Source organism: Glycine soja, chromosome 3, assembly GCF_004193775.1.
Source record: "Glycine soja cultivar W05 chromosome 3, ASM419377v2, whole genome shotgun sequence".
NCBI classification, from domain to species: Eukaryota; Viridiplantae; Streptophyta; class Magnoliopsida; order Fabales; family Fabaceae; genus Glycine; species Glycine soja.
In genome coordinates, this window is record NC_041004.1 from 4,694,525 (window position 1) to 4,706,168 (window position 11,644).

The 11,644-nt window shown below is 37.7% G+C and overlaps 2 protein-coding genes across 2 annotated transcripts; both read right to left on the reverse strand.

Moving 5' to 3' along the window:
- Nucleotides 1-1,316: 1,316 nt before the first annotated feature.
- LOC114405980 (transcription repressor OFP1) lies at nucleotides 1,317-2,961 on the reverse strand. The gene has a single exon (XM_028368514.1). It carries the CDS (start codon nucleotides 2,824-2,826, stop codon nucleotides 1,663-1,665), a length of 1,164 nt encoding a protein of 387 aa, XP_028224315.1. The 5' UTR covers nucleotides 2,827-2,961; the 3' UTR covers nucleotides 1,317-1,662.
- Nucleotides 2,962-8,866: 5,905 nt separating this feature from the next.
- Nucleotides 8,867-11,409, reverse strand: LOC114405981 (U-box domain-containing protein 16-like). Its single transcript, XM_028368515.1, has one exon. The coding sequence runs from the start codon at nucleotides 11,294-11,296 to the stop codon at nucleotides 9,206-9,208; it is 2,091 nt and encodes a 696-aa protein (XP_028224316.1). The 5' UTR covers nucleotides 11,297-11,409; the 3' UTR covers nucleotides 8,867-9,205.
- Nucleotides 11,410-11,644: the final 235 nt, after the last annotated feature.

The window sequence follows — 11,644 nt, forward strand, 5'->3', positions numbered from 1 at the left end:
GTCAAGTTAAAACCTCGATCCCCTTTTCCCCTGAAAGCGACAACATTATCAATTGGTACCATCTTTTGAGTAACTTGTATGTTCACATAAATGTGGTAATTCAATTGGGATAGTTCAAGTCAACATTTAGACCAGTTTGGTTTAACATTAAAATTAATTTCACATATAATTTAATGAAAAATATGTGAAATTAATCATATAAGTAGGATTACCTTTCTGAATTATATTTGTAATAATACCAAAATAAAAATAAAAAAAGGCTTGAGCAAAACTTGTGAACTATTCATCTCACCAAATTAGAAAACTAATATAAGCCTATGGCACATGACAAAAGTCCCAAGTCCTAACAAGATGAGACCCTCTATGCCTTTGTGGGTAAAGTCTGCATCCGCTTTTGAAATAATCGAAGTAACTTTACCTTTTGAAAAATCAAATTTTCCACCTTTAGACATGCTTCAAGAAATTAGAGAGCTTTTTTGTTTATTCCACAGTTCATAGGGTTTAACGCAAGGCACAGTGTAGCAATTTGAATTCTGAAAATTGGTAGTCAGAAAAATTTGTTCCCACAATTTAAAATGGTGTACGGTATTCAAACCTTTTCCCAACACCTTAGAAGCATAATGAAGGCTTCACAACACTCATTCAATATATTATTGTGTGTTTTGGGATGGAAAAAAAATTTGCATGCGAGATCTAAAAAAAAAAGCTGCATGGTCTGGCTTGGGGATAAGCACAAACCAAAAAAACCCTTCTAAAATTTGTGAGCAAAGACGTGAAAAATCTAGCTAGAGCGTGTACTTAAAGGGCAACTTCTTTTGGGTAAAAAAAATCCAAAGTTCAATAGAAGAAGCTGTCAGTTATTGCATATGATGCTTGATGAGGGACCCTTAGGTGTTAACTATTTATACAATTTTGTGCAGTTCTATGTCTTGTTCTCAAACTACTTTAGGTTTACGAGGGTACTGAATTTTCTGACGCAATTTTGGTGCCTAAGTTGCTTGAGTAAAATGACACAAAACCAACATGCCCATTTTTATTTTTATTTTCCTTACTATGCTCATAATAGAACAATCTCCGTGTAGAAACCATTGTACACGTTTACCTGCCCATGACCCTACTATACAGTCTCTATGCAGTTCTGCAGCATACAAAATCATAAACGAATTAATGCCCTTGGTGACAAAAATTCTCCAAACCCCTTTTGTTTTCTCATGGACCAAAGCCAAAGCAGAGAAATTTCCCTATAGATTGATCATTTACGATTCCTTCACAAGGAAAATATGTAAACTTTAAGAGCCTCATGATCAAATGTTTCATTTGGCTTAGCACTAGAGTCTATTCAACTTTCCAAAATACATTACATGCATAATTACACAGATAAAAAAAAATTATATGAAAAATTAAAAGCCTGAAAACTAATTAAGAATTTTTGTCTACATTAATAAAGCTTTCAAGCATTACAAATTTTGAGAACCATATTTCCATACAACTCGAGCCCCATCAAGGTTTTAATAAACGGCATGCCACAGTGATTTTGACCGCAACATAAAGATTTTTGGATTTTTTGTTTACGTAATTTATCTGCAATTTCTTACAATATCAAAGGATTCTAACAAAACTGCAATTTAAACAATAACTTGAGATCTTTAGAATTTACTACTACTACCTTGGTTGAGTCAAATCAAACCAAATTTGCTTGAACACTTTGATGATGAGGTCATGATACTCATCTGAATTGAGAGAAAGGTAGCAAGCAAGTAGATCTTCCAAGTCCTTGGATGCCCTTATGTTGTTCTCCACAATCATCTCCACCATGGACTCCATGAAGTCCTTTTGTGGGTCAAAGGATGATTTCACAACCGCAAAGCTCTCGGAGAGGCTTCTCCGGGAGCCGGAACTTGTCGTCGTCGATGACGATGACACGCTTTTCCGGCCCCTCCTGCCGGCGATTCTCGGCGAGTGGATCCTCAACCTCACCCCTGGAGAACTCACAGATAGCCTCCTCAAAGAACCATGATGGTTCCTCTGTTCCTTCATTGCAGAGTCTTGTTCCTTCACAATTCTCACCTTCAAGGACCCTTGTTTGAGTTCTCTCTTCTTTAGTAACTTGGATGATGGCTTGGTTATGATTGGAGGAAGCTCAAGCTCTGAGAAGGTGTCATCATAGCCATTGTTGGTGTTGTAATTGTAGTAGCCATCAAGCTTGTTATCTTTTCTTGCAATGGAGTTTTTGTCCACGTCTATGATGGTGTCGTTGGTGGTGTTGTTTTTGTTTTTGTTTGTGTTGAGTCTGCAAGAGGCGCAAGAGGTGGTGGACAAGGACACCATTTCATCGAATGATGAAGAAAATGGGAGAAGAACACGGTCTGTTCTGAATTCTGGGGATTGTGACTCGGGAGAGGTGTCAAATGGGGATGAGGAAGAGTGTTCATCTTGTGGTGAATCTGATTTGGTCCACATGGATTCAAGGGTGGTGCGGCAGCTACAACCTGAGGAGGAGACAAGTTTTGGTGTTCTTGTTGGTGTTCTTTTTTTGGTTCTTTGTTTGGTTGATTTTCTAGGAGGGGAAATAGTTTTTGGGGTGTTTGAGGGTGAGATTTTGAGGTCTCTTGTGAAATAGTAGGATTTTCTGGGGTTGTTGTTGTTTTGTTGGTGGGGTTGGTTTCGTATTGATGAATGTGTGGTTGAAGGGGGTGAAGTTTGCTTCTTTTTCCTAGAGGGTGTTGTGTTTTGCTTTCTTGAATCTCTTCCTTTACCCATGTCCCTCAGCTTGTAAAACCAAGCATTTGGAATCATATCTGATAACTTAAACCTGTGATTCCCCATGCCTCTCTCTCTGTCTCACTCTATGTGTGTGTGTTTCTTTGAGTTTGTGTGTTTGTGAAGGTGTGGAATGGTTTATGGTTTCTAGTTCTCTCTAGTGTGGGGATGAGACATGAGATAACTCTACTAGTGTCTGTTTTGGCACTCTTTATAGGATAATAAATAGAGATAGGGGTATTTGGAATTGGTGATGAGGGGGTAGGGGCCACAAGAGAGGAAAAAGTTGGCATAAAGGCAAAAATGAGTGGGGTAGATATAGTGAATGACATTGTGGAATTGTGACACTAATTAAAGCCTAAACCAAACACATTGTTTTGTTATCTTATAAAATATTGAGTAATAAATAATTATATATCAACAGCTATATATAATATACACTTATTTGATCTTTTTATTTTTTTTATTAATTTTATCTTTCTATTAAATTATCATTTATTGCATTTATATTTTTTTTTCTCTCAAGGTGCCAACCATCATCATATGTCTATGTAACTTTATTCTAAAATAATAACCGTGATCACTGTTTTCCTTTTTTTGTTTTGATCCTTTAACAAAACACTACCCTTCCACGTAGACAAATTTGCTTGCAGAAATTTTGTGCCTTCTGGGCTTAAGGCACAGCATTCTTCTCCACGTGGATTACATGCTGACTTATATAATGTCTCATTGCAAAGCTACAGTGAGCCCACATTAATGAACGTGGCCCATCATGGGAAAAGGAATGCAACAAGAGACATGCATGGGAGCAGACATACACTTACACAAACACTAACAATAAAAACTAACCAAGACCAACTGGGGTGTTTTTATTGATGAGGGTAAAGTAAAAGCACTAGTGTAACTTGTAACCAGGAGGAAAAAATATAAATGAAGTTGTAAAAAGAAAAGGCTTATCTATGTGAACTTAGCATATGTTGATAAGAATCTTAAAATTGTCTAAATACAGGGATCTATGATTAAAAATAGGATCAAATAGTCACTGAATACCTTTCAACAAATGGTAACAGACATACTTAACAAAGTCATATGAAAAAGGATAAGCGATTAACTCCTAATATAAATCACATAAGATGTAGTTTTTAATTAGCTTTATCACGCTTTTAAATTATGGTTGCGGTTGTGTTGAGGTGAATTAAAAAAACTTTACATTACGGACAATTGCAGGAAAATGCAACCTGATGCAAGCATAATTTCTTTCCTGAGCATACATTTATCCATGGAGCAGTGAGCGGTTATTAAACAATATAGTTCACTCAGAAAAGAAGAGATTATGTGTGTTGGATTGTGGTTTCTCCATCAGAAAAAGAAAATTTGTAGTCTAAAGGGTAAATTTTCAGCTGTAATATTAATCAGATAAACTATGGATGTCTTTGTTAGATCTAATTTGATGGAGGTGAAATTAGTGAATTCTCTTTCGGCAGTTGAAAAACTGAAGCAATTACGACTTGCAAGGAATTTTTCATGCATAATTAAATTTCGGAATCAAATATAGGAGACCCTTAATATTGATTGTTAGCTCTTTTAAGCTATCATTTCGTAATATGTTGTTGTACAAAACAAGAGTGAATATAATGAGCTATTTCAGTAGTGACTTCAATAATATCTCTCTTCCCATATAAAATTTGCAGATTGCTTAGTGAATTATTAGTTCATAGAAGCATAGAATATATTATGAATTCATATAAAATGAGGTACCCCAAAATCTCTAACATTTCAGTAGTGACTTAAATATTTGCTAAATTCTTGTTTCTTCTCTCGTGTATAGCTATCAGCTATGACAGCAGTATATCTTACTAAAGGCATGTTTATAATGTCGCAAGCCTCACTCCGAGAATTTTTTTTTCCATGCAAAGTTAAAACCTGAAATTTTAGTTTAGAAAAATCAAGTACGTAGTTAACTAGTTATGTTCCTGAAATTTTATTTTTAAAAAGAATCAAGTATGTACTTATGAACCATCTAAACCAACTACTCGTTAGTAAATTTGGTAAAAAAAAATATGAAATTAATTTCGCTACAACTGAATGTATTTGATAATTTCTCATTTATAAAACTAACTTTAAAATAAGGAAAAAATAATTTTTCATTAAAAAATTCTAACAATTAAAATCTTTAAAATTTTCGTATTTATTATATCACCAAAAAAAATATTTTTTTAAATACTTTAAAAATATCTTTCGTAAATATAAATCAATTTTCTAACCTCAAATCTATTAAAATTATTGAATTCCCTATATTTTCTAAATACTGCATTTAGATAAAATAATCTAAATTTCTTGTATTATAATTTTTCTGTGAGTGTGATGCTCATTGGCTCATTGGCTCATTGATTTAGTGCAATCTGCAAGGACTTCAATTTTGGTTAAAATTTTGTTATTCCAAGAAAGGGAGAGTCGTTCAAAAGAATTAGAAAGGCATGAGAAAGGAAAAGGCTTTTGGGGAGTGGAAGCTTGTTGTTGTGGGTCAGGATTATTACGTGCATCCAAATGTAGAAAATCCAAGTGGCCCATCTAATAAAGAGGTTGTGCAACATTGGATTACTCTACAATTTTGTTATGTTTGTATCTTATTATTGTTTTTATTTCAAGCTTATGGAAACTAGTAGAACATGGGTTTGCTATATAGTCTAGAGCCTTAGTTTGGCCCCATGTGTATCCATCGTTTTCTAGGCAAGAAGCCCTTGATGTACCATGTCTCTTAGGTAAAGATAACGAATCATTTTTCAACCAAAGCAAAAAAGAAAAAAATGTCATGAATTCCCACATTGCAAAGGGAAAAATAAAATAGTACAAAATGTCAAGGAATGCCATATTGCAAAAGGGAAATTAAAGAAATTTCAAGTGCACATGATGGGCTATGCTGACCTGGATACCCCAGATCTAAAATTGACATTGATGTCAACTCATATCATATCCCTAGCTAGAATTTCAAAAATTTTGGTACCATAGAGAACATGAATAATGGTACCGGAGAAATAAATACTCCCAGTTAGAGATTAATAAACTGGTAAGAAATAAATATGTTATGATGTGCATGCATTATATGTCCCTCCCAGAAGCTTGTATAGAAAAAAGATTGGTTTGTTTTGCTGCATTGTATTTGATGAGAGTATTTTGGTGGGATAACACTATTAAATTTGGTCAATACTCTCAATACTGGTCCCCCTCAATATTGCATGGAAAGGTACAAGACCAATGGTCATGTTAACGGTCTAGGTGGTGTGTGCGTGTCCAAACTAGAATCTATACATAAATCAAGGATGAAATGGATTTTGATTGAAGAGGGGACCAAAGAGTGTAAGTGTCATGGCTGGAAAAAAAAACATTTAAGAAAGTTTGTATTTTTAGGAAGGACAAAGAATGTACCTCGTGCCAATGTTATACCCCTTTGTTACTTCTTTGTATTATTATTATAGGGCGGGTCTTGCTTGTAATACCATGTTAGTCTATTGACATTTCTTTTCATTTGGGTGCTAGATAGACCTTGTCAGAGCCTAAAACAAGTCCCTACCGTTAGAGTGGTGCTTAAAAGAACCCAAGGGAAAATAGGAAGATGAGAAATGAATGTTTCATTAAGGAGTGATGAACCTCTTACTGGATATACTAGCAAACAATTGTGCCAATCAATTGAGTTAGGTTAGGCTCATGGGTTCTAATTTATTTTATCTGATTGATATTAATAAATAATCAACATTTTTTGGGGGAAGGGGATATGATCGATATTCAACTCAAGGTGTTGGGAAGATATAAGGTTAGTTTGGTGGTTAAAAAGAAAAATAAAAAGAAAAACTATTACAAATTTGATTTGCTAACAAAATTAATAATCAACATTTTTTTTAGAAAAAAAAGCTCAAGGTATTGTACTTGCACATGCAAGGGTTGCTGTTCGAAGGAGAGAATGAATAAAAGAAAAATAAGCTCTATAATCGGGTGTTGCTACGCACACCATGTAAATTGTTGATACACCTAGTATAACTTGAGCAACTCTCATTTTATCCTTCCATAAAATTGATATGGATTGGGCAATCCATAAGTCTCAATCATAGGTTTCATAAATTTACATAAGTCATAATCATTAGATCAAAATTAATTTTCACAAAATTTATTATCTAAATTTACATGTGCATTAAATATACATTAAAAATTTTAATGTTATATATAACGAAATTAATTATTTTATAATATAATTGATATATTATTTCAGTTTGTTAGAGCATTGTGTTAATAACACGAAAGTCATAGATTCGATTCCTGCAAAAGCTATTAATTTTAAATTAATTCGTAAAACATATTTTTGAAAAAAAATTAAAAAAAATTGTTTGGGCCACTTATGGATTGGCCAATCTGTATGAGACTTATGGATTACCCAATCCGTATCAGTTTGACAAAATGGAAAAATGGGAATTACGCAAGTTATGCTGGGTGTACCAGCAATTTGCATGGTGCATGTAGCAACATCCTCAATAATATCTACTTGAGGCCCATGAAGTTCTGAGGTTATGAGATATAGGGCTTCACCGTGAGCCTAGAAAAGTCAAAACTAGCCCAGACACAAGGAAAGGAAAAACATACAGTTGACTTCACTTTGACAAAGTAGTTTTGGACCAAAAATAAAAAAACCCACCGAAAGTCGTTGCATTAAGTTGACTTTTCTCCTAAATCATGGATCTTTGACATGGTTGTCTTCTGTGTAAGTTAACAATTTTCCATCAAATGACGCCACATGACATAGTTGCATTGAGATGAAAATCGAGTGTTTTCTAACAACTTCAATGGTATTCCAAGTTTACTTAACCAATATGTCTCACATACCTGATATAGTGACACCTGCAAAAACAAGCATCCTTGTACTCATCTTACCCCTCTGTTTGCATTCATTTTATCTCTCAATGATTTTTTTTTTTTTTTGTAACAGCAAAGATAACGAAATATTATTTAAAGAAATCCATATACAAGAAAATTCCTTTCCAAATAATCCCAGCACATTCTTTATTTTTTTTCTTCAAACAAACAAATTCCTTTCCTTTTACACTACGCTGGTATTACATCAGTGTATTTTCACCCTGCCCCATACTTGTTTCCTCTTGCTGACCTATTGCTTCTCTAACATTGCTTAAGTATATTTCTCAATGTTCTCACTTTGTAACACCATAAACCTAGAGAAAAGATCTCGCATCCCAATGAAATTGTTCGAAATAAAAGGAACACATCAAGATTTGAAGAAAGCCTATGCCATATCTTGCAGAACATACCAAAGAATTGTCAAATATAATGGATAGTAGTAAGTAGTAACTCATTTACTCAAACTTAGGCTGCTATGTTATTACAAAAAGCTCATGAAATTTTAACTACCATTATAAAGAACAAGTAACTTTTCAGAAACTCAAATTTACCATTCACAAATTAACCAAAAGCATCCTCATACTCATCTTACCCTCATGCCAAAACTCCCTCCTCCGTTGTTTGCATCCTTCTTCATACTCAAGGAGAACTTTATTAAAAGAACACAAACCAGAATACTTGCTCAGTATTGTATCATCCCCAACCCATTACAATTTCACGCCTAAGGAGTCACAATACAATGTAAAATGAATTATAAAATTGCTTCCCAAACCTCCAGTGATAATCATACCGAGAATAACATGCTCCCATCAATATTGGCATATAAATCATGACTTTATCCCACCAGCACTAGACACCACAACCTTCTTACAACCGTGTAATTTTAATATATTAACCAATATAAATATGCTGGTAGTACAGTTACTTTCTTCACAATTTTCTATCTTTTGCCATATATCAGCACATCTCCACATGGAAATCTGATCTTAAAATCCCTTTGAATGAATTGGCATAAAAAACCTCACCAACTTGCAAACATATTTCACATAATACCCGTTACACACACACACACCAGCATACTGCCTAAGAAATGAAATTGATTGAAATAAAAGGAACACATCAAGCTTTGAAGAACGATTATGCTGTTCTTGCATAACATGCCAAAGAAGTGCAAAATATAATGGATAGTACTAAGTAGTAGCTCTTGTACTCGAAGTTCTGTTGCCATTACATTAGAAAGAGTTCATGAAAAATTAACAACCATATATAATTAAGGAGCAACTTTTCAGCAACTCAAATCTACCATTCACAAATTGGAAACACATAGTCACAAAAGAATGAAAGAATGCCAAAATAGTCTGTTTAAAATACAAAAAAAAAAAAAAAAAAAAACTGCTCCATAAATTACATTTTACAGGGATGGCAAAATCAATGAAAAAGGGTAAAATGAAAGAAAAAAAAAAAAGGTACAACAACTTTTCACCTTTGAGACATTTACAAATTGTACTAATTGACGATGTTGTGATAACAGACAAATTGTTTGTTACTGTGCTAACGAAGTGGTGGTGGTGGTGGTTGGAACAACCACAGTAGTGGTTGAGGAAGCAACCATGGTGGTAGTTGTCGGGAACCCTTCATTTTCGCCACCGTCGAGCCCCGCCGCCCACCGCCGCAGAATCCTCAACAGCGTCGCCGCCTTCCGCCGCCCCCTGACACTTCCCACCGCCATAAGCTCCCAAATGATCCTCTCCACGCCGGGCACCGCCGCCATCTCCGCCACAACCTCCGACCCCCCTTTCCGACACATTGTCACCAGCGTCGCCGCCGCGCTCTCCCTCGCCCTCTCCGACCCCTCCCTCAGCACTGCCCCCAGCCTCTTAATCCCGGCGTACGCCGCCGCCACCGCCACCAACCCACCCCTCTTCACCACTGCCTCCAGAATCGTCACCCCCTCCTCCGGCATCGCCGCCATCACCTCGGCCGCGATCCCCACCACACCCCCCTCCACCAACCTCGCCACCGTCTCCCTATCCGCCGCCAAGTTCAATATCGCCGCCAGAGCGTCCCTCCTCGCCCCCTCGGGCCCACTCTTGGCCAAACCCACCAACCCGCTCACGACACGTGTCTTCCTCCCCAGCTTCTTTCTGTGCGCCGCCACACCGGACAAACTAAACACCGTCGCTGCCGCGTTCGCCTTGGCCTCCCACGTGGCACCCGATATCAAAACCTCGGCGATGCCGTTTAACGCGCCGTCAGTCTCCATTATCTTAGTCTTATTCGCTTCCAATATTGACATGTTCAAAATCGTCGTGACGGCGTTAACCTGCAGGCTCGGATTCTCCGCATTAAGGAACCGAACCAAAACCGGAATCGCTCCCGCTTCGGCTATACAAGCTCGGCTATCCGAATCTGTCTTAGCCAACACCCGAAGCTCGTAAACGACGCCGTTTGTGTCTTCAACACTCAAAGGAACGTTAACGTTATCGTTTTCCCTTCCCTTGAGCTTGTTGATCAAAAACGACACCGTCATTCGCGTGGCTTCTAATGCGGCTTTGTTGGTAACTCCACCGTTGAGTTTCCCTGTATCCGTTTCTGCTTCGAAGGGGATTCTCTGCTCGCGGCACCACGCTGTTATCATGTTCCGCAGGACGCGATTGGGGATTAGGTCGCTGTGTGATAACGTTTGACCCGTTTTTGGACACGTGTTGTGTCCAGAATCCATCCAGAGCTTGATTGATACACGATCGTATGTTTGTCCTGTTGCCACCACGACGGGATCGCGCATGAGCTCTAGGCTTATCGGACACCGGTAATCCGCCGGAATCGCCAGCTCCGACGACTGGTTCCGCCGCAGAGTGACGGTTTTCTGCGACGGCGTTGACGCGCCGTAGAGAACGCACTTCGCGAAACGGACGAGGCCGATTAACGCGACGAGATCTGTTTTCGGTTGCTCTTCGCAACGGTTGTGAATCTCTTCCTCGAGGCTCTCAATCTCCGCTCTGCAGCTCGACGCGTCGCGAATCTCCAATTTCTCGAAGATTGAAGCGAGATGCGCTTGGTCGGGGACGATCTCGTTCTTGATCCGGTCGAGGACCAAAACGACGTCGTTGCGGAGGCTGACATGTTCGGCTCCGATGAACGCCTTCGCTTCAGAGCACTGTTTTCTGACGAGGAGAACGAGTTCCCTAACGTCGTCGTTGAGGTCGAGGTCTTGGAGAGGGAACACGTCGAGGAGCGTGGAGAGTTCTCCGGTGAGCCTGTGGAAGCTCTCCGCGACGGTATCGATCTGCATGAGCAAATTGAACTTGCTTCCGTTGGAGAAATCTTGGATTAGGGTTTTGAGCTTGTGGAGAACGATGTACATTTCCTCGAGGCAGAGGAACAGAACGGAATCGGAGTTCAGATTCGAAACGCGGAAGAGCTCCTCGAAAACGACGCCGAGGAGCTGCGTTTTGCGGATGGTGGAAGAGGAAACACGGTTTAAGAGGGTGGCTGTGAGATTTAGGGAACATATCTGATCCGTTAGTTGAAGCAAAGAGCTCAACACGTTAAGGTCGTTTACCTTCGGGGACGTAAACGACGACCCTCGGGGGCGTCGTTTTCGGGTTGTAAACGTTTCCGGAGAAAGCGCCATGTTTTTGTTATAATTCTCAGCCAATTGAGGATAGTTAAAAGGTGCGATGGAAGTTAAGGAAGGAAGAAGAACAAGATCATGATGACTTTTTAATTGAGATGAAGGCACAATTTTTTTTTTATATATAAAAAATAAAGATTTAAATAATACAAGCATTAAAAAAAATTGTATGTGTAATGTATGCATATTTATCCATAAAACAATTCGTGTTTTTGTTTTCTACGTGCCAAACTCGATCAGTCAATGAGAGAAATGGGGTCTGCTAGCTAATAATTTATTTAAATTGAACATAATAACAATTTTTTCATATATTTAACGCAATTCCATATTTAAAATTTAAACTTAAAA

What these genes read in the sequence shown, in the direction of transcription:
- LOC114405980 (XM_028368514.1), bottom strand. Translation starts at nt 2,826, where the DNA reads ATGGGGAATCACAGGTTTAAGTTATCAGATATGATTCCAAATGCTTGG.
- LOC114405981 (XM_028368515.1), bottom strand. Translation starts at nt 11,296, where the DNA reads ATGGCGCTTTCTCCGGAAACGTTTACAACCCGAAAACGACGCCCCCGA.